The sequence below is a fragment of the Haliotis rubra genome, unplaced genomic scaffold (assembly GCF_003918875.1).
Source record: "Haliotis rubra isolate DU_JTF1 unplaced genomic scaffold, ASM391887v1 Scf1, whole genome shotgun sequence".
NCBI classification, from domain to species: domain Eukaryota; kingdom Metazoa; phylum Mollusca; class Gastropoda; order Lepetellida; family Haliotidae; genus Haliotis; species Haliotis rubra.
Window position 1 is genome coordinate 2106642 of NW_025764891.1, and position 18280 is coordinate 2124921.

Here is an 18280-nt window from a genome sequence, read left to right on the forward strand (position 1 = left end):
TCAAATCTCCAAATCCACAAGTGCAGAAATTCAGCAACAAGGACTCGTCACCCTGTCGTGAACTTTCCTGGAGGCGGAGTTGGTCGCCATGAATCTTCAATGATAGAACCAAGAGACAAATGTCGATATCAATAGGCCTTACAAACTATTTCTTTCACACAATGGCATGCAGCATGATACTCTACCTGCCTGATGAACCAGTTGGCAAGGCATGAACATCACGTGATGTTCCGTTTCCATCCTGCTTTGTCGTAATTGGCGCGGTAATTGTATGTCCGTCCAGACTGAGGTTATATAGGCCTAGTTACTAATAACTCTATAAAACTGTTTAAAGTGTTACAAGGATAACTTGGCGTGGCATCGTGTGTTCAGTAATGAAAATATAGGAACCAGGCTTAGTCCTCAAGTTCCATATATTTCTTCAATTGCAACTTGCCAACAAACCGTTCCCCCAAATGAGGATAGTTTAGCACAGCAATGTTCATGTTGGGACACTCGGCTGCTGTTGTGCCACGATAAGTAAGTATTGAACAATCGCATTAGTAAGTATTGAACAATCGCATTAAAATATTAAAGAATTCCTGCCATGAAACTGATCCTTGTTTTTCATAGTTGTAATGTATATGTGCCATTGAATATGTGACATTTTGAAAACATGTACACCTTGACGTATATCTGATGATGACGCTTGTTTATGAAGGCTAGGTTTCTCCAGGCACTGAGTAATATCACGTGATAAGGAGGCAGATGAAGCAGGTGAAAGGGAAGTCAATTAACTATTGTCATGGGAAACGTACAAATCATGCCATTAGATAATCGGTTTCTTTATCTTAGCATAGATCACGACAGAACATTTGTCATTTATATGTAGAGGTGCAGTTAATGGTGCTTTACCTGTTTCCTTGTATATAGCTTCCATCTAATCCCTGAATTAGGACAGGGGAATATGATGTAGTATTATCTGGCCACGACCTACCGCGGACGTGAAAGGGTTACTGGGGCCTTGAATGTTGAACTGACATTGCATTGACTTCATGTTCCAGAAGCTATTCCGGGCTCTGGATGTGGATGGGAACAAGGTTATTTCCCTGGAGGAGTTCCTCAACAGGATGCCCAACATCAGCAACGGGAAAAGGACGTAGGTCAACCTTTCTTGTTTGACTGTCACTAGTTCCGCCGAGTGAGTGGGGTGCCAGACTTAGCGACATAAGATTGCTTTAACCACTAGACTACCCCACATCCCCTCAGAGTGAGTAGGGTGCCAAAATTGTGTTTATTTATGTTTTATGTTTATGCCACATGACTTGCGTCACTGGTTCGTAATTTGTGCCAAGCAACAGGAGCTTGTCGTACAAGGCGACGGAAGAGACTGGTGACAAGTCTCCGTCATATAGCTAGGATATTTGTTGGGTGCGGGGATGTGGTGGAGTGTGAGTGGGGGGTGGGTGTGGTTGAGGTGGGGTTAAATATATACACACAAAAAATAAGAAATTGGTTAGCGAAGAACCATGGATAAGTGAGAAAAATATCCAAGATTCTGGTTTAAGTACCGAACTGTGGTAGATGTAAGTCCATGTGTAATTGTGGAATTACCGTATTCGTAACGTTACGAACGCTTTTCGAAGGGGTCGTCATGCTAGTGTGTTCAAACAGAAGGAATCATGTCTTAGACACGGAGGCCTCGTTTCACGGAGCGATCGTAAACTGTCATAAGGCGAGGTTCTAATATCGTTCAAATATCGTCTGACGACCCAGGGTATCGGTCCACAAAGCGATCATAGCATAACACTTTTCACCTTACCCTACAGCTAAGATCGTTTTGTGGAACGGGTCCAAGGACCCCTTTCCCGAAGGCGGTCGTAAGTACACGCTACATGCTTGGAGTAACAACAACATTTCGCCCTCTCTGAAACCACTAGCAGGCTATAGTTTAAATAACTAAACACTACTGTAGAAAAACGATTTGTAAGCACATTGACCGTGTTGGTACTTGGTCATAACTATGCTGACGGATGTGTCGAACTTTTCCCTTGGTCGCGACGTGTTCGACACTACGGGGTTTGACTGTACATAGTGTAATAACTTACAGTACACGCGGAAACATTTGGGACGAACATATTATTCCAAATCACAACCTGTGGATAATTGGGGCAATTCATTCAAAAATGCAAACGTAGAGCTACTATATGTATATGCAGCTGTTCTCATATCTAAAACTACGCCAGCTCTACTCCATCTACCTGTCATCAGTCTATTTTCATTTCAACATCCATCTGGACCTGAATATAATGTTACGTCAAACACTCTTTAATCTACAGTTGCGCGCACCTCAGACAGATCTTCCAGACAGTGGACAAGAACGGTGACGGCTATTTGACAACGGAAGAGCTATATGACGTCATCATGAACTCTGGCCGACCATTCCGGATGTCGATGGTTGAGGGTGTCGTAGAGAAACTGGACAAGAGTGGCGATGGACGCCTGAATTATGAAGAATTCCTTAACGTGATTGACTTGGCATAGAAGTGCGCCTTTAATAAGAACCGCATACCTACTGTGACGGTGTTAAACGGTGTTCATGTAATATATATGTGTAAAACAACGGTAGTTCTATTTTGTTTCCCTTACTTTTTGTGCGACATGTGTCTGGTATGGGTGTTTTATTTATCAGATTAAACCCTAATTAACACATGTACTGTAAGGATCATGTTCTGCTTGTTGTGGTCCGATATACTTATTATTGCATTAGTTTTCTAAGCGTCGATTTCACAGCACGCCAGATCAACCTTGCCAAGAACGTATTACAAAGGACGAGGTTAGATAACCCACTGGAGTGTCACATGATAATTTAAAGTTGCAGAATCCTTGATATATTTGTATGAAAAGGTCTTCAGTAACAGTTAGCTTTGTATTATTTGCTCCGCCCCGGATGTTCTGGAGCTATCATATCTGTCAATGTATACAAGAACAGTAACGCCAAAACGCTATCTGGTTGAAAACAGTCTGCAAAGATATACTCAGGAGCCAAAAACCCGTCAGTACGAATTCAAAATTAGATAGGCACTGTCATCAAATCATTAGAGAAATGGACATAATAAACGGTCAAAAACATTTTTTGTATACAATATCTTGACACATCAATGAAGAGCTCAGCACAATTCCAAGACATTACGTGAATGTTTGCAGTCCATTCAGACTCTTGATTTCAGTATCTAGTCTGACCACCACGAGCGGCAATAACTGCAGCATACACGTAATATGATTTTGTTAAAAATGCAGATTCTTGGGTGCAAAAATAAAACTTATCATATCTCGTGCTTGATATATGTCCTATAATGCTCCCAGTTCCTTCTAATTGCAGGACTTGTGAAGATCCGGATTATAATAATTATTGGTTTTCACCAACCCATGCTTGTCGTAAGAGGCATCAAACGGGTAAGGATGGTCTCGCTCGTTGACTTTGTTGACACAGGTCATTTTGTCCCAATTGCGGAAAGCAATGTTCATGATGTCAATCACTGGTTTGTCTGGTCCAGACTCAATCAATTACAGATAGCCGCCATATAGCTGGAGTATTGCTGAGTGCGGCGTAAAACAACAGACACACATTTTAATCGGTACAGTGAACAAAACAAGGAAAGCGCAGGTGTGAGAGTTCATAGTCGCAAGTTCATACGTCGTAATATTGGAAATGACATTTACTCTGCAGCTAGGTTAACTAGAGGTGTTGACTGACTGACTGACTGAGTTTGGTTTTACGCCGCTTTTAGCAATTTTCCAGCAACATCACGGCGGGGGACACCAGAAATTGGCTTCACACATTGTACCCATGTGGGGATTCGAACCCGGGTCTTCGGCGTGACGAGCCAACGCTTTAACCATTAGGCTACCCCACCGCCCTTAGAGGTGTTCATGGATATGACGGTTCTGGCGACGTGTTGTTACACGGGGTCGACCACTACGTGGCCGGTCATCAGTGCTGTTGGTGGCGTTGTATCGCTGTCTTAGACGTTCTATCGTTCGTACGCTGCAGTTGAAGTCATTAGCAATGACTCGAGCACGTTGTCAGCGTCTCGACGTCCAGTGGCTTGTTGTCGTTGATCTCTCGTTAACCTAGCCACAGCTGCTGTGTTCAGAAAACAAGTGAACGATTGCCATTCGAGCCGGCAATTTATGCCGGAATGCATGCATGATGTTGTGTTTGTGCGAACTTTTCCCTTTCCACAAACTAAAACATTTCACACCTCAGTCTCAAGGTGAGGTGAGGTGAAATTGGGTTTTACGTCGTGCTTGAGAATATTTCGCTCATATGACGACGTGCATGCGTGTGTATGTGTATGTGCGGCTGCTTGTACTAGCCCAGACTGAAGCTGGTTTTATAGTGCTAGCCCACTGAGATACCATGCCGCAGTGAAGCATGAATATCCCACTCAGACACATTATACTGACTCCGAGCCGACCAGTCCTTGTTGTACCCATTAATGCCGAGCGCCAGGCAGGGACCAACAAGTACCATATTTTAACGTCTTTTGGTATGGTGCGGTCGAGGATCGAACCCGCGACCTTCCGCTCTCCGGGCGGACGCTCTAACCACTACACCACGGAGGCGGTTTCAGTCTCAAACAATACTGTATTGGGCAATACGGGCTATATCAGCTATGTAGGCAACAATGCACAGTCAGTATATGTCTGCGCGATCATGATTGTTTACTTGTTTCCATGAGCTCCCACAACGGTGAATAGAGATTATACGTGTCTGTGTATACTTTTTCACATACTCAACGCACGTATTGTATTCTGTTTTCGCAACAGGCTGTAAACTTGCAGCGACAAGTTGGAGGTGAACTGCTGTGAATACAACCTCTTATCTTATAACCTCCTGTCACAAATAGCTATGTTCATATTTACTTTTGATCAATCGATTCTCAGAAAAGTGACAAAGTCCTTGATGAAACGTGCGGCGTCTGTTTGTTACTAAGTGTAGTTAATGTTGATATGGAATCTGATAAACTCCTCAGAGAGGAAAGGGAAATGTTCCATTGACAAGTTAGATATATGCATACTGAGATACAATTGAGATCCATCCGGGATTCGAACCCACATCCTCAGAGTCAGGAACCTAATTGCCAGCACACAAAGTCAGCCATCTAACCCACTCAGCCACAACAAAACTACTAGAATATGTACTGATAAAGTACTAGAGTAAGCTGTTCCGAGAAACTAATGCGTGGGTATACCGACTGTGTACGCCAACAGCAGTGACTTGTTTACCTGCACAACCAGGAAGTAAGATATATACATAGCAGACAACGACGAATTAGGCTGTCCTGTACAACAACGGTGAAACATAAGTCTGTCCAAGTCCGAGCGATGTCCAGTCTGTCTCAGAGGGAGAAGCTGCTGTACACCAGGTACTTCCACCAGGTGGACATCGATGGGAACGGTTACATCACCCTGGATGAACTGGATGCCTTGTGCAAAAAACTCAAGCTAGACTTGACTCGACAACAGATTGTGGTGAGTATCGACAAGAACATGTACATGAAGTCGACGGTGCTTTGACACAGCTGTGAATAACATTGTTATTTAAGGCTCCATAGCATTATATTGTCATTAAATATTATATCGTTAAATGCCGAGTAATGTTACCTCATCACTGTTTGTTATTCAGTAATGTTACATTCTTTCGGTTGGTGTTGTTGGTTTGTTGTTTAACGCCTCGCTCACCAGTGTATGCCAGCTATATGGCGGCGGTCTGTAAATAATCTAGCCTGGACCAGATAATCCAGTGATCAACGGTGTGAGCATCGATCTACACAATTTGGGATACGATGACATGTGCCAACCAAGTCAGCGAGCCTGACTATCCGATGCCGTTAGTCACCTCTTAATACAAGCATGGGTTACTGAAGACCAATTCTAACCTGGATCTTCATTGGTCCGTTATATCGTCAATGTTTATGACTCAATAATGCTATATCGTCATTAATCGAGACTGAATAATGTTATATCGTCATTGTTCCAGACTCAGTAATGTTATATTGTCATTGGCTGTGTCTCAGTAATGTTATATCGTCATTGTTCCAGGCTCAGAAATGGCATATCGTCATTGGCTGTGACTCAGTAATGTTATATCGTCATTGTTCCACACGCAGTAATGTTATATCGTCATTGGCTGTGACTCAATAATGTTATATCGTCATTGGCTGTGACTCAATAATGTTATATCGCCATTGTTCCACACTCAGTAATGTTATATCGTCATTGGCTGTGACTCAATAATGTTATATCGTCATTGGCTGTGACTCAATAATGTTATATCGTCATTGTTCCACACTCAGTAATGTTATATCGTCATTGGCTGTGACTCAATAATGTTATATCGTCATTGGCTGTGTCTCAGTAATGTTATATCGTCATTGTTCCAGGCTCAGAAATGGTATATCGTCATTGGCTGTGACTCAGTAATGTTATATCGTCATTGTTCCACACTCAGTAATGTTATATCGTCATTGTTTCTGACTCAGTAATGACTCAATAATGTTATATCGTCATTGGCTGTGACTCAATAATGTTATATCGTCATTGTTCCAGACTGGTAATGTGATTGGCTGTGACTCAATAATGTTATATCGTCATTGTTCCACACTCAGTAATGTTATATCGTCATTGGCTGTGACTCAATAATGTTATATCGTCATTGGCTGTGACTCAATAATGTTATATCGTCATTGTTCCAGACTGGTAATGTGATTGGCTGTGACTCAATAATGTTATATCGTCATTGTTCCACACTCAGTAATGTTATATCGTCATTGGCTGTGACTCAATAATGTTATATCGTCATTGGCTGTGACTCAATAATGTTATATCGTCATTGTTCCAGACGTCATTGGCTGTGACTCAATAATGGTAATGTGATTGGCTGTGACTCAATAATGTTATATCGTCATTGTTCCACACTCAGTAATGTTATATCGTCATTGGCTGTGACTCAATAATGTTATATCGTCATTGTTCCAGACTCGGTAATGTTATATTGTCATTGGCTGTGACTCAATAATGTTATATCGTCATTGTTCCAGACTCAGTAATGTTATATCGTCATTGTTCCAGACTCAGTAATGTTATATCGTCATTGGCTGTGACTCAATAATGTTATATCGTCATTGGCTGTGACTCAATAATGTTATATCGTCATTGTTCCACACTCAGTAATGTTATATCGTCATTGGCTGTGACTCAATAATGTTATATCGTCATTGGCTGTGACTCAATAATGTTATATCGTCATTGTTCCAGACTGGTAATGTGATATGGCTGTGACTCAATAATGTTATATCGTCATTGTTCCAGACTGTTAATGTGATTGGCTGTGACTCAATAATGTTATATCATCATTGTTCCAGACTGGTAATGTGATTGGCTGTGACTCAATAATGTTATATCGTCATTGTTCCACACTCAGTAATGTTATATTGTCATTGGCTGTGACTCAATAATGTTATATCGTCATTGTTCCAGACTCAGTAATGTTATATCGTCATTGGCTGTGACTCAATAATGTTATATCGTCATTGGCTGTGTCTCAATAATGTTATATCGTCATTGTTCCAGACTCAGTAATGTTATATCGTCATTGGCTGTGACTCAATAATGTTATATCGTCATTGGCTGTGACTCAATAATGTTATATCGTCATTGTTCCACACTCAGTAATGTTATGTCGTCATTGGCTGTGACTCAATAATGTTATATCGTCATTGGCTGTGACTCAATAATGTTATATCGTCATTGTTCCAGACTGGTAATGTGATTGGCTGTGACTCAATAATGTTATATCGTCATTGTTCCACACTCAGTAATGTTATATCGTCAGTGGCTGTGACTCAATAATGTTATATCGTCATTGGCTGTGACTCAATAATGTTATCTCATCATTGTTCCAGACTAATGTTATATCGTCATTGGCTGTGACTCAATAATGTTATATCGTCATTGGTTCTCATTGTTCCAGACTCAGTAATGTTATATCGTCATTGGTAACTGGTAATGTGATTGGCTGTGACTCAATAATGTTATATCGTCATTGTTCCACACTCAGTAATGTTATATCGTCATTGGCTGTGACTCAATAATGTTATATCGTCATTGGCTGTGACTCAATAATGTTATCTCATCATTGTTCCAGACTGGTAATGTGATTGGCTGTGACTCAATAATGTTATCTCATCATTGTTCCAGACTGGTAAACCCGTGAAGGTCCGGGTTAGTATTGATCTTTATTACCCACGTTGTCAACGTATGGGTAGTTGCATACTAATCTCGTACATCACACGAGTGCCGTATCGCGTTGACCTGTGATGTAACGACTTGACCTGCGCTTCTAACGATTTGATTGGATAACCGATGTCCTCTCAGTTAGGTCACGTGGTGACGGAACTACTTTTTCATTCATAACAAACACGTGAATTCATTCATTCTACAACTTAAATGGATTGTGGGAATGGAAACATTGCGAACGTTGCCGTGTCGCTGTTTAATTGGGAGTCAACTGAGACATTATTTGTGTGGAACTAAGAAACGGGGTGCTACGGAGTAGTTTAATTAGGAGATAAACATCATGTGTTGGCCAATTTCCGGGTGTTATTTAGGAGATAAACATCATGTGTTGGCCAATTTTCGGGTGTTATTTAGGAGATAAACATCATGTGTTGGCCAATTTCCGGGTGTTATTTAGGAGATAAACAGCATGTGTTGGCGAATTTCCGGGTGTTATTGAGTATTTGAAGCACGGGAATTCATTTGGAACCGATGGCGTCAGCCGGAGGTTTCAAATGAAATATTCCCGTGCTTCAAATACTCAATAACACCCGGAAATTGGCCAACACATGATGTTTATCGACATTGTAAACACAAAAGTAAACCGAAAGGTCCACACACGTTTTTGTGTCTGCACTCATTGACATCGAGTACGGGTACAGCAGTGAAATGTCATCAGCCGGCCGTTTCGGCTGTCTCTCATGGTGGCATATGGAACTGCTCATTTGTGACGTCATTCGGACTTTACGTTACAATCTGATTTGAATGGCGTAATCACAGCTGACGACGTAACAATACAATGGTGTGAGCGATGTTTGTATGTATTAATACGCAGCGAATTTCCGGGAATCGAATACCATGATTTGATCTATTTTCAACCAGTCAGATTAAAGAACACAGTGACTTTTGGTTTACAATGTAGGAGGCTGTACGAGACGATGACAACTGACTTGCATCGTGACGTCGGTTACCAAGGGGGCAGGCGAGCAAGGCGTAGTGACGTCATTACAGTGTGACGTCATGCAAAAAGTGTACTACAGAACAACATTCTTCCGCAACCTCTTTATGAAACCGGTTTTGGTTTGAAACCATAAAAATAGCAAAAATACGCTATTTTGTCAATTTAAAGCATGTAAGACGTGGGTAATAAATACAATACCACACTCGGTCTCATAACATACGAATTATACGAAACTCGTGACCTTCCTATGGTCAGTTACCATAGGAAGGACACTCGTTTCGTATAATTCGTATGTTATGAGACCTCGTGTAGTATTCTCTATTTAGTAACCCATGCTTGTCGTAAGAGGCGACTAACGGGATCGGGTGGTCAGGCTCGCTGACTTGGTTGACACATGTCATCGGTTCCCAATTGCGTAGATCGATGCTCATGCTGTTGATCACTGGATTGTCTGGTCTAGACTCGATTATTTACAGACCGCCGTCATATAGTTGGAAGATTGCTGAGTGCGGCATAAAACTAAAGTCACTCACTCACTCAACACTGGTAATGTTATATCGCCATTGTTCCAGACTCAGTAATGTTATATCGTCATTGTCTGCGACTCAGTAATGTTATATCGTCATTGTCTGCGACTCAGTAATGTTATATCGTCATTGTTCCAGACTCAGTAATGTTATATCGTCATTGTCTGCGACTCAGTAATGTTATATCGTCATTGTCTGCGACTCAGTAATGTTATATCATCATTGTTCCAGACTCAGTAATGTTATATCGTCATTGTCTGCGACTCAGTAATGTTATATCATCATTGTTCCGACTCAGTAATGTTATATCATCATTGGTACAGTAAATGTAGTATGATCATTACATGTGTCTCAGTCATTGTTTGTGACTCATTAATGTTTTCTCGTGATTGTTCCAGACACATTATCGTTATATTATCAAAGCATCACACCCTGCATGGTTCATTATAAGACATAATCTCACCTATAAAACACCCTAATCCGGAATTGCATGATCCTAAGTACGTCTATACTAATAGCATCATGCCACCCACCAGTATGTTGGCGATATGCACTGGGAGATAGATAACCTTGGCAGAATTCGTTCATCAGACCCACACAATGTTAACCAGTAAACCTTTTCCTTTCACAGGACGTGTTCATGCGCATGGACACCGACGACAACTTGATCATTACCTTAAATGAATTCCTGGCCGCTATGCCAAAGATTGAAAGTGAACAACTCTCGTGAGTACCCATAAATCTGACATATATGATATAGCCCCGGTGAGCTGCATGGGTGGAGGCCTGTGTATTGCTTGTGTGATATAGATCGTCATAGCCAGAGAAAACAACAGTCTTTATTGCACGACGAGACAAATTCTATTGTCAGTAAAAGGCAAGAAAGCCATGGCGATTATACATTAGCAGAAAAAAACTAGCTTCGTATAAAGTGATAATATTGAAAAAACAACATAATATTATATCATGCGAAGGATCAGTGTTTTACCATGCAATCATTCATTGACATGCCTGGTAACAGGAGACGTCGCGCCCTAAAGGGGGTTGTGTAACAACTGCAAGAAGAACCGCCATGTAGCTGGAACATTGCTGAGTGCGGCGTTAATTTAAACAACAAAAACTTCGAACCATAAATGACGTCAATATTGTTGTGATGCCAACTTGTGTTGGTACAGTCGAGGCAGCAGCACGGCACTGAAGACACCAGATGAAGGATGTCGTTCAACACATCAGCAGGAGTCAGCATATACTCCGAAACGATGTGACTCAAGATACAAAAAAGAAGCTCACATCTATAATTTCTTTCCCTGATGTGTATCACTTCTAGATGCCACTCAAAGACTTAATTCAATTTTCATTAACGTGTATATTGAACACAGTTAGCTCTTACACGGAGTGTTGTTCGCGGAAGGAGTAAGCTTGTCTTCATAATGAGTTTGTTTTATACATAAGGAAATAAAGTCAAACTTTCAAAATCAAGTTCTCCTTTTCAACAATTACCTTCTTTACATAAGGTATGGATTTTATTTAATTTAATTTCAGATTACATGTGTACAACTGCATGAACAAGAAGGTTGTATTCACAGTGTTAACATTTCAGGTATGGTGAGATGAGGTGGGCATTTGACCACATGGACACAGATGGCAGCGGTCTGCTTGACGCTGACGAGCTGAAGGAAGTGCTGATCACATGTGGACGTTCATTGCCGTTATCGCAAGTGAAGAATCTCATTGCCAAAGTTGACGTCGACGGTGACGGGAAATTAAACTTCGATGAATTTGTGACTCTGTTTGGCTAGGACTACGTCCTCCATGTAACGGGCGCAGGTCTTCGACGTACGTCTACGTTGAGTCTTGGGAGTTACTAAAGCCTTAGGAACTAGGCCCTGGCAATATAGGGACTTGCATGCATATGAGGTGATCACCAAACTCTGATCGAACCATACACGATATACCATCATCAGTAGGTGCAGATCCAGCTAGTACAGCATAAAAAGCCATGCATATTTCAGCAGCAATTGTTCCGGGATTAAACGAGTGTGCAAACAATTCCTCTGAGCACCATAAATTTGCATCATTACAAACGCTATCTCGATTTTATAGAAATCAATACGGTGTAGTATTTGATTACTGAAATGTTTTTTTTTTGTATTTAGATATGTTCATAGCATTTAGAAAGGTATTATTTAATTCATTGTGTTAAAGTATTGGAATGCTGAAATTGTTTTCTATATGTATTCGGATATGTTCATATCACTTAGAAAGGTATTATGGAATTCAAAGTGTTACAGTATTGGAATACTGAAATTTTATTTTCTAAATGTACTGGGATATGTTTATGTTACATAGAAAGGAAAGAAAGCCAACATTATTATGTCCTGTTCAATAATCCCGCTGTATACAGACTGATAATCAATCAAATAATTTAGATGCAACCTAATCAGGGCCTCGTTCCACAAAACAATCGTAGCGCTACGACAGTCGTACGTCTATGTTAAAGTATGGGAGTTACGATCATCTTAGGGTTACGGTTGCTTTGTGGAATGGGTCCCTGGTCATTATGCATAATGTGATAAGTATGCATGATATATGCTTTGAAAACCAAATGCTTATCAGTGAGTGAGTGAGTATGGTTTAACGCGGCTTTTAGCAATATTCCAGCAATATCACGGCAGCGATCACCAGAAATGGGCCTGACACATTCTATCCATGTGGGAAATCGAACCGGTGTTTTGGGCGTGACGAGAGAACGCTGTAACCACTAGGCTACCCACCGTCAAGCTGTGGCACGACGGCGGTATCCAGTACGTTCTGTTGATAACGCTGACCATTAAGTGTCCAGGGTTTTATAATGAGGCCCAACTTGAAGTCAAACGAAACAAAACCCCACACTATCACTGTGCCACCACCAAAGGGTTCAGCTGTATGGATCATCTCCTGATGATATGCCTCGTTACGACGTCTCCGTACCATAAACGAACATCGGTAACGTGTGGACTCCGTGTACGCCATGTCCTCAATTACTGTTGTCTCGGAGCCTGCACCACGTCACACATTCCTGCTTGTGTCTGTCTGGAAGAAGAGATGTCTGGCCGGACGACGTTCCCTTACACCAGTTGCGGACGCCTCCTTTCGATTGCCCTGGTTGAGAGTTGGACTCAGTTCTTCGGTATGGGCCATAGGATTGCGACTTGCTAGACGATCCGGTTGCGCTGGGAAGTGTATGTAGAGCGCGTCCTGTTGGATGTTTCAGCATGAGAGGTGTAGGATGTGTGTGGTATGTCGGGTGTGTGTAGGTTATGTGTTTTGTATGCATAGAGGTGTGTGTGTGTGTGTGGGGTATGTGTGTGTGTGTGTAATCAGGGTATGTGCGGGTTGTATGGCGTGTGGGAGAGGGCGGGGGGATTGTGGCTATAATATGTGGGCTGAGTGCATGTGTGTGTTGTGTTATTTGTTCCTCTCTCTCTCTCTCTCTCTCTCTCTCTCTCTCTCTCTCTCTCTCTCTCTCTCTCTCTCTCTCACTCTCTCTCTCCAGTAGCCATAGAACCGTAAAGGACGCAACCCTACCAAATGAATCAAGGTAGGAACACATCATAACCTTTTATCCATTCTTGACCTTTGACATTTGACATCTACATGACGAAATCATGTCCTTCTATGCCGTTGTGATTTCATTCCAACTGGTGAAAGAAAATAGTTGTAGAAGTGAACACAGAAGACATTCTCACATTTCGCACTGGTCGGCAGAAGGATTAAACTAACGAATGTAATGTATACAGCCCCGTAGTGCAAACTCAGAAGCGTTTGGCAAACCAAGGTAAAATGACAGAAAAATATTTTCCTTTCAAGGCTGCACGACCGCTTCATTGTATGTAGACGTCCAGCTTAGCCTCAGATTGTATTTACATGAGGTAGTTCAAATATTGTTCATTTGTTGCTATGAGTGAGAAAGGACAGTGGTCGACTCGAGACTCGAGAATGATAATTGTCACAGTGTGCTACCAGCGGGAGTAAAGTTTGAGGCAGTTTAAGAGAACTTGGAAAGTATGAGCCATTTGACACAGGCTGAGAGAGAGAGTTACACAAAGTTCTTTCTCGGTGTTGACTCTAATGGTGACGGCTATCTCAACAAAACAGAATTCAAATGTCTCTGCGAGAAGCTAGGATTTCGACTTAAACCTTCAAAACTGAAAGTGAGTATCTTCGACAGATATTACCATCACATCACCTTGTTATATACGCATTTCTGTAAAGTTCAAAAGACGGGAACACTACAACCAATGCGAATGCGTGTATTCGTGTGTGTGTATGTGTGTGCGTGTGTGTGTGTGTGTGTGTGTGTGTGTGTGTGTGTGTGTGTGTGTGTGCGTGAGAGAGAGAGAGTACGTGTGAGTCTGAGAGAGATTGTGTGAGTTTGAGTGCACGAGAGTGAGTATATGGGAGTGTGTCTGTCTCAGCCTCGCTCCCCCCCCACCCCCTCTCTCTCTCTCTCTGGCTTTCGGCTATTCTCTGAAACAGACTCAACTGGGGATAAATGGCAAAATAGGGGGAATCGCATGCATGGATCAGTGGAAAACAGCGGAGACAGACCTTTATATTGTAGACATATATGCTTTAAGTACCTTATTATTCTGTTGGTGTTGTAAAATACATTAGAAAAATGCTTTCATTCGTATATGTCAATCTTTCAATTTCCATAGAGTTCGACTGCAGCTGAAATTATGCAGATTTGAGCGTAACACAACATGCAACCATTCTTGATGCGAGCGAGTTTGAAGATTGAGCATTTACATAATGATAGACGTACCCAACATGGCTCGGAGTGAAGCTGAACACCATCTACCGTTATATTGCAGGAGATGTTTCATGGTGTGGACACCGACAATAACGATAAAATAACGCTGGATGAATTCCTCGCCACTATGCCTGGTATCTCGACGGTCGAGAGGAAGTAAGTACGTGAACTTGTGGCTGTACAGACTAATATTTAGTCTCATTTAGTCTTTGAAGTAAAATAAAAAGACATTACAGGAAGAACATTTGAAAAATTATCGTGTTTAATGTAACAAAAAGCACTCCAAAGAGTATCGCAACACTTTTGAGGTAGTGAATTTACATAGGCTGGGGGACCCCTGAACCCCGCCCCTGGATCCGCCAATGGTTTAATTTTACGCCACACTCAGCAATATTCCATCTATATTGCGGCGATCCCATTAGTATGGTGGCTCATTCGGGCCATCGCTTTATCGCCCTGAAGAAATCTAGGCGATATCGCGACAAAGCGATAGTACGACACGATATTGCGATTTCGCATTATCGCAATTTCGCTTTATCGCAGTATCGCTATATCGTCATATCGTTATGTCGCACTATCTGCGTGTCGCCTGTTTATATCGCATTATCGCCGTATCGCTATATCGCAATATCGCTGTTTCGCCATTTCGTGTCGTGTTATCGCCATTTCGTGTCTTGTTATCGCCATTTCGTGTCGTGTTATCGCCATTTCGTGTCGTGTTATCGCAATGTCGTGTCGAGTTATCGCAATGTCGTGTCTTGCTATCGCCATATCGTGTCTTGCTATCGCCATATCGTGTCGTGTTATCGCTATTTCGTTTTTTGGGCTGTATCGCAATATCGATATATCGTGTCGCCATATCGCAATATCGTGTCGTGCTATCGCTTTGTCGCAATATCGCCTAGATTTTTCAGGGCGATAAAGCGATGGCCCGAATGAGCCACCATACATTAGTGAGGTGAGGTGAAATTGGGTTTAACGTCGTACTTGAGAATATTTCGCTCATATGACGACGTGCATGCGTGTGTATGTGTATGTACGGCTGCTTGTACTAGCCCAGACTTTAGCTGGTTTTATAGTGCTAGCCCACTGAGATACCATGCCGCAGTGAAGCATGAATACCCCACTCAGACACATTATACTGACTCCGAGCCGACCAGTCCTTGTTGTACCCATTAAAGCCGAGCGCTAGGCAGGGACCAACAAGTACCATATTTTAACGTCTTTTGGTATGACGCAGTCGGGGATCGAACCCGCGACCTTCCGCTCTCCAGGCGGACGCTCTAACCACTACACCACGGAGGCGGTCGCGATCCCATTAGTCGCCTCTTACGACAAACATGGGTTACTGAAGATCAATTTTACCCGCATCTTCAAGGGTATGTCTATATTCATGTCATAATTTTGTTTGTTTGTATGGTTAGTTTGACCCTTCGGAAGCACCATACATCTATTCTAGACATGCCCGTGCTACAATCAAAGGCGAGCATCACAGGCACAAGTGTACCCAACATCAGAATAACATGGGATTTAAACAGTATTAGTCTCAATCAGCTTTCAATTTGTGCCGACAAATATCCAAACAGATCCAGCCTATAGTGTCAGCTGTTGAGGCAGAATCAAACTATGCTTGCTCTAACGTTCACCGCTGAAGGTACAACATTACGGTCTTTGTAAATCTTCTAAACCGTTTATGGTAGACAATTGATGCATCGGTGACAAAAGGTATGTCTTCAGTTTTCAGACCAAACTTCAGCACATTGCCCTCATATTTAGTAACAATTTTCAGGGGCGTAGATACCATTATAAAAAAAACCCGGGCTTACACATGATTGCTGCTAAAAAGGTTGGGCAAGCCTTCAATACAATCAAAATATAAAGCTGTGAAACCTATCGGGCTTACACGAAAAAATTGGCTTGCTACGCGCCTGATTTTCGATTGTATGTGAAACCATTGAAAAGGTTGCATTCCTCAGATGGACAATTGAGAAAGGTGCATTCCTCAGCTGGACAAATGAGAAAGTTGCGTCCCTCAACTGAACAATTGAAAAGATTGCGTCTCTCGGCTGAACAATTGAAAATATTGCGTCCTTCAGCTGGACAATTGAAAAAGTTGCGTCTCTCAGATGCACAATTGAGAAAGTTGCGTCCCAAATCTTGACAATTGAAAAGATTGCGATCTTCAGCTAAACAATTGAAAAAAATGCATCCTTGAACTGAACATTTGAACAGGTTGCGTCCCTCAGCCGAACAATTGAAAAAGTTGAGTTCTTCAGCTGAACAATTGAAAAGGTCACGTTCTTCATTTGAACAATTGAAAAGGTTGGTGTCCCTCAACTGAACGCTGCAGTTGACTGACTGTTCAGCTGTCTACGTTGCCGAATTTGAGGCGGCGTCGAACCAAACTCACTCACATTTGTTACGTAAATACTGAAATGAGTCACTTTACTCCCCCAGGTGTGCCAACTTACGGCAGGTGTTCATCGCGGCGGACATCAACGAAGACGGTGTGCTGAGCTGCCAGGAACTACGCGAGGCTGTACGTTCAGTTGGGTCAGCTTTGCAGCCAAGTGACATAGATACCTTGCTGGCTCGACTGGACAAGGATGGAGAAGGGAAGCTTAGCTACGAACAGTTTCTTGAACATTTTAGCAAACAGAAGAAAGTTTGAAACATTAAACTTACTATTCTGTTTTAAAATGGACAATCGTCTTTTTTGTTTAGATTATCATCACCCTCAGAGTTCTTGTCAGCTTTTATACAAATGGAAACATTGGTCAAATTCACGACATGCCAGAGAATAATTAATTAAGTTTATTCCCAGATACAAATTCTATAGGGCATGATAATGATGAGATGTCCCCGTAATTATCCTAAAGAGCCCAGGAATGACACCAGGTCTTCACCCAAGCTAAGCTTGTCCTGCTGCTTGCAAAGCTTTCATTTATTGTTTGTTGTTTTACGCCGCACATAGGAATATTACAGCAAGACGTTACAGGATGGTTGTTACCTTGCCTGGACGGCTCTGAGTCACTATAAAGTATCCGAGTGGGGTATGTACATTGTAGGAACAGCGCAACACACACAGTGCAACAATCTGAGAAGCGACGCCCCATCTCACCTCACCTCACGAACTAATGAATGTGTTCCACAATTATCATAATACGCTGTAGCGTCAGTAATTAAGAAACGAAAATTCACGGAGTCATCCAAAATACAATTAATATATCCCACTGGCACCGATAAGTTGTTAATTTGAATTTAATCACGGATGTCCGATGATATTAGAATCAGTGTATTGTGGCAGAATATAGGCTTGATTATGTGTTTATTTCGTAAGGGGGCCACAGGCCCATGATACAGATATTGTGGTACATATGTTTGTTGTATACAGATAGCTTGAAATGATGGCTCGCAATAATAATAAATGTATTTATACATGAATGACAGCTTTTGCAAAATAAATGCATTAGAAATGTTTATCTAAGAGGGACATCTTTAAAGAACATTTGTCTTTTCTTGGCTGCTAAAATAAGAAATTTAAAGAGATTTCTTACGATTGCACCTTTTGAGAGAAATAATGCTGGCATCTTGTCCGAAGTTGGATATTCCCAGTAATATTTTGGAAGAAGTGTATATCTTACGTTATGATAAAATGGGCACTTTAAACAAAAA

General features: G+C 41.7%; 3 protein-coding genes across 5 annotated transcripts; all 3 read left to right on the forward strand.

Annotated features, from left to right (window-relative positions):
- The first annotated feature begins 1073 nt into the window (after window positions 1-1073).
- LOC124285194 (calmodulin-4-like) lies at window positions 1074-2597 on the forward strand. The gene is made up of 2 exons (XM_046721419.1): window positions 1074-1138; window positions 2319-2597. Exons 1-2 carry the CDS (start codon window positions 1110-1112, stop codon window positions 2521-2523), a joined length of 234 nt encoding a protein of 77 aa, XP_046577375.1. The 5' UTR covers window positions 1074-1109; the 3' UTR covers window positions 2524-2597.
- A 2696-nt stretch (window positions 2598-5293) lies between these two features.
- LOC124266691 (calmodulin-like) lies at window positions 5294-11859 on the forward strand. The gene is made up of 3 exons (XM_046701517.1): window positions 5294-5517; window positions 10442-10536; window positions 11411-11859. The coding sequence occupies exons 1-3, from the start codon at window positions 5371-5373 to the stop codon at window positions 11607-11609; spliced, it is 441 nt and encodes a 146-aa protein (XP_046557473.1). The 5' UTR covers window positions 5294-5370; the 3' UTR covers window positions 11610-11859.
- Window positions 11860-12315: 456 nt separating this feature from the next.
- LOC124266468 (calmodulin-like) lies at window positions 12316-17309 on the forward strand. 3 transcript variants are annotated; one of them, XM_046701419.1, is made up of 4 exons: window positions 12316-12868; window positions 12899-12979; window positions 14667-14761; window positions 17063-17309. In XM_046701419.1, the coding sequence occupies exons 1-4, from the start codon at window positions 12821-12823 to the stop codon at window positions 17274-17276; spliced, it is 438 nt and encodes a 145-aa protein (XP_046557375.1). In that variant the 5' UTR covers window positions 12316-12820; the 3' UTR covers window positions 17277-17309. The 3 variants fall into 3 exon arrangements, with proteins under 3 accessions (XP_046557375.1, XP_046557252.1, XP_046557318.1); XM_046701296.1 differs by having other exon boundaries at window positions 12316-12979; XM_046701362.1 differs by lacking the exons at window positions 12316-12868; window positions 12899-12979 and adding an exon at window positions 13141-14003.
- Window positions 17310-18280: the final 971 nt, after the last annotated feature.

Coding starts and splice junctions, on each gene's coding strand:
- LOC124285194 (XM_046721419.1), top strand. CDS start 1,110: ATGCCCAACATCAGCAACGGGAAAAGGAC. Junction 1,139..2,318: donor ATCAGCAACGGGAAAAGGAC/GTAGGTCAACCT, acceptor TTTAATCTACAG/TTGCGCGCACCTCAGACAGA.
- LOC124266468 (XM_046701296.1), top strand. CDS start 12,821: ATGTCCTCAATTACTGTTGTCTCGGAGCCTGCACCACGTCACACATTC. Junction 12,980..14,666: donor GAGTTGGACTCAGTTCTTCG/GTATGGGCCATA, acceptor GTTATATTGCAG/GAGATGTTTCATGGTGTGGA. Junction 14,762..17,062: donor ATCTCGACGGTCGAGAGGAA/GTAAGTACGTGA, acceptor TTACTCCCCCAG/GTGTGCCAACTTACGGCAGG.
- LOC124266691 (XM_046701517.1), top strand. CDS start 5,371: ATGTCCAGTCTGTCTCAGAGGGAGAAGCTGCTGTACACCAGGTACTTC. Junction 5,518..10,441: donor TGACTCGACAACAGATTGTG/GTGAGTATCGAC, acceptor TTCCTTTCACAG/GACGTGTTCATGCGCATGGA. Junction 10,537..11,410: donor ATTGAAAGTGAACAACTCTC/GTGAGTACCCAT, acceptor TTAACATTTCAG/GTATGGTGAGATGAGGTGGG.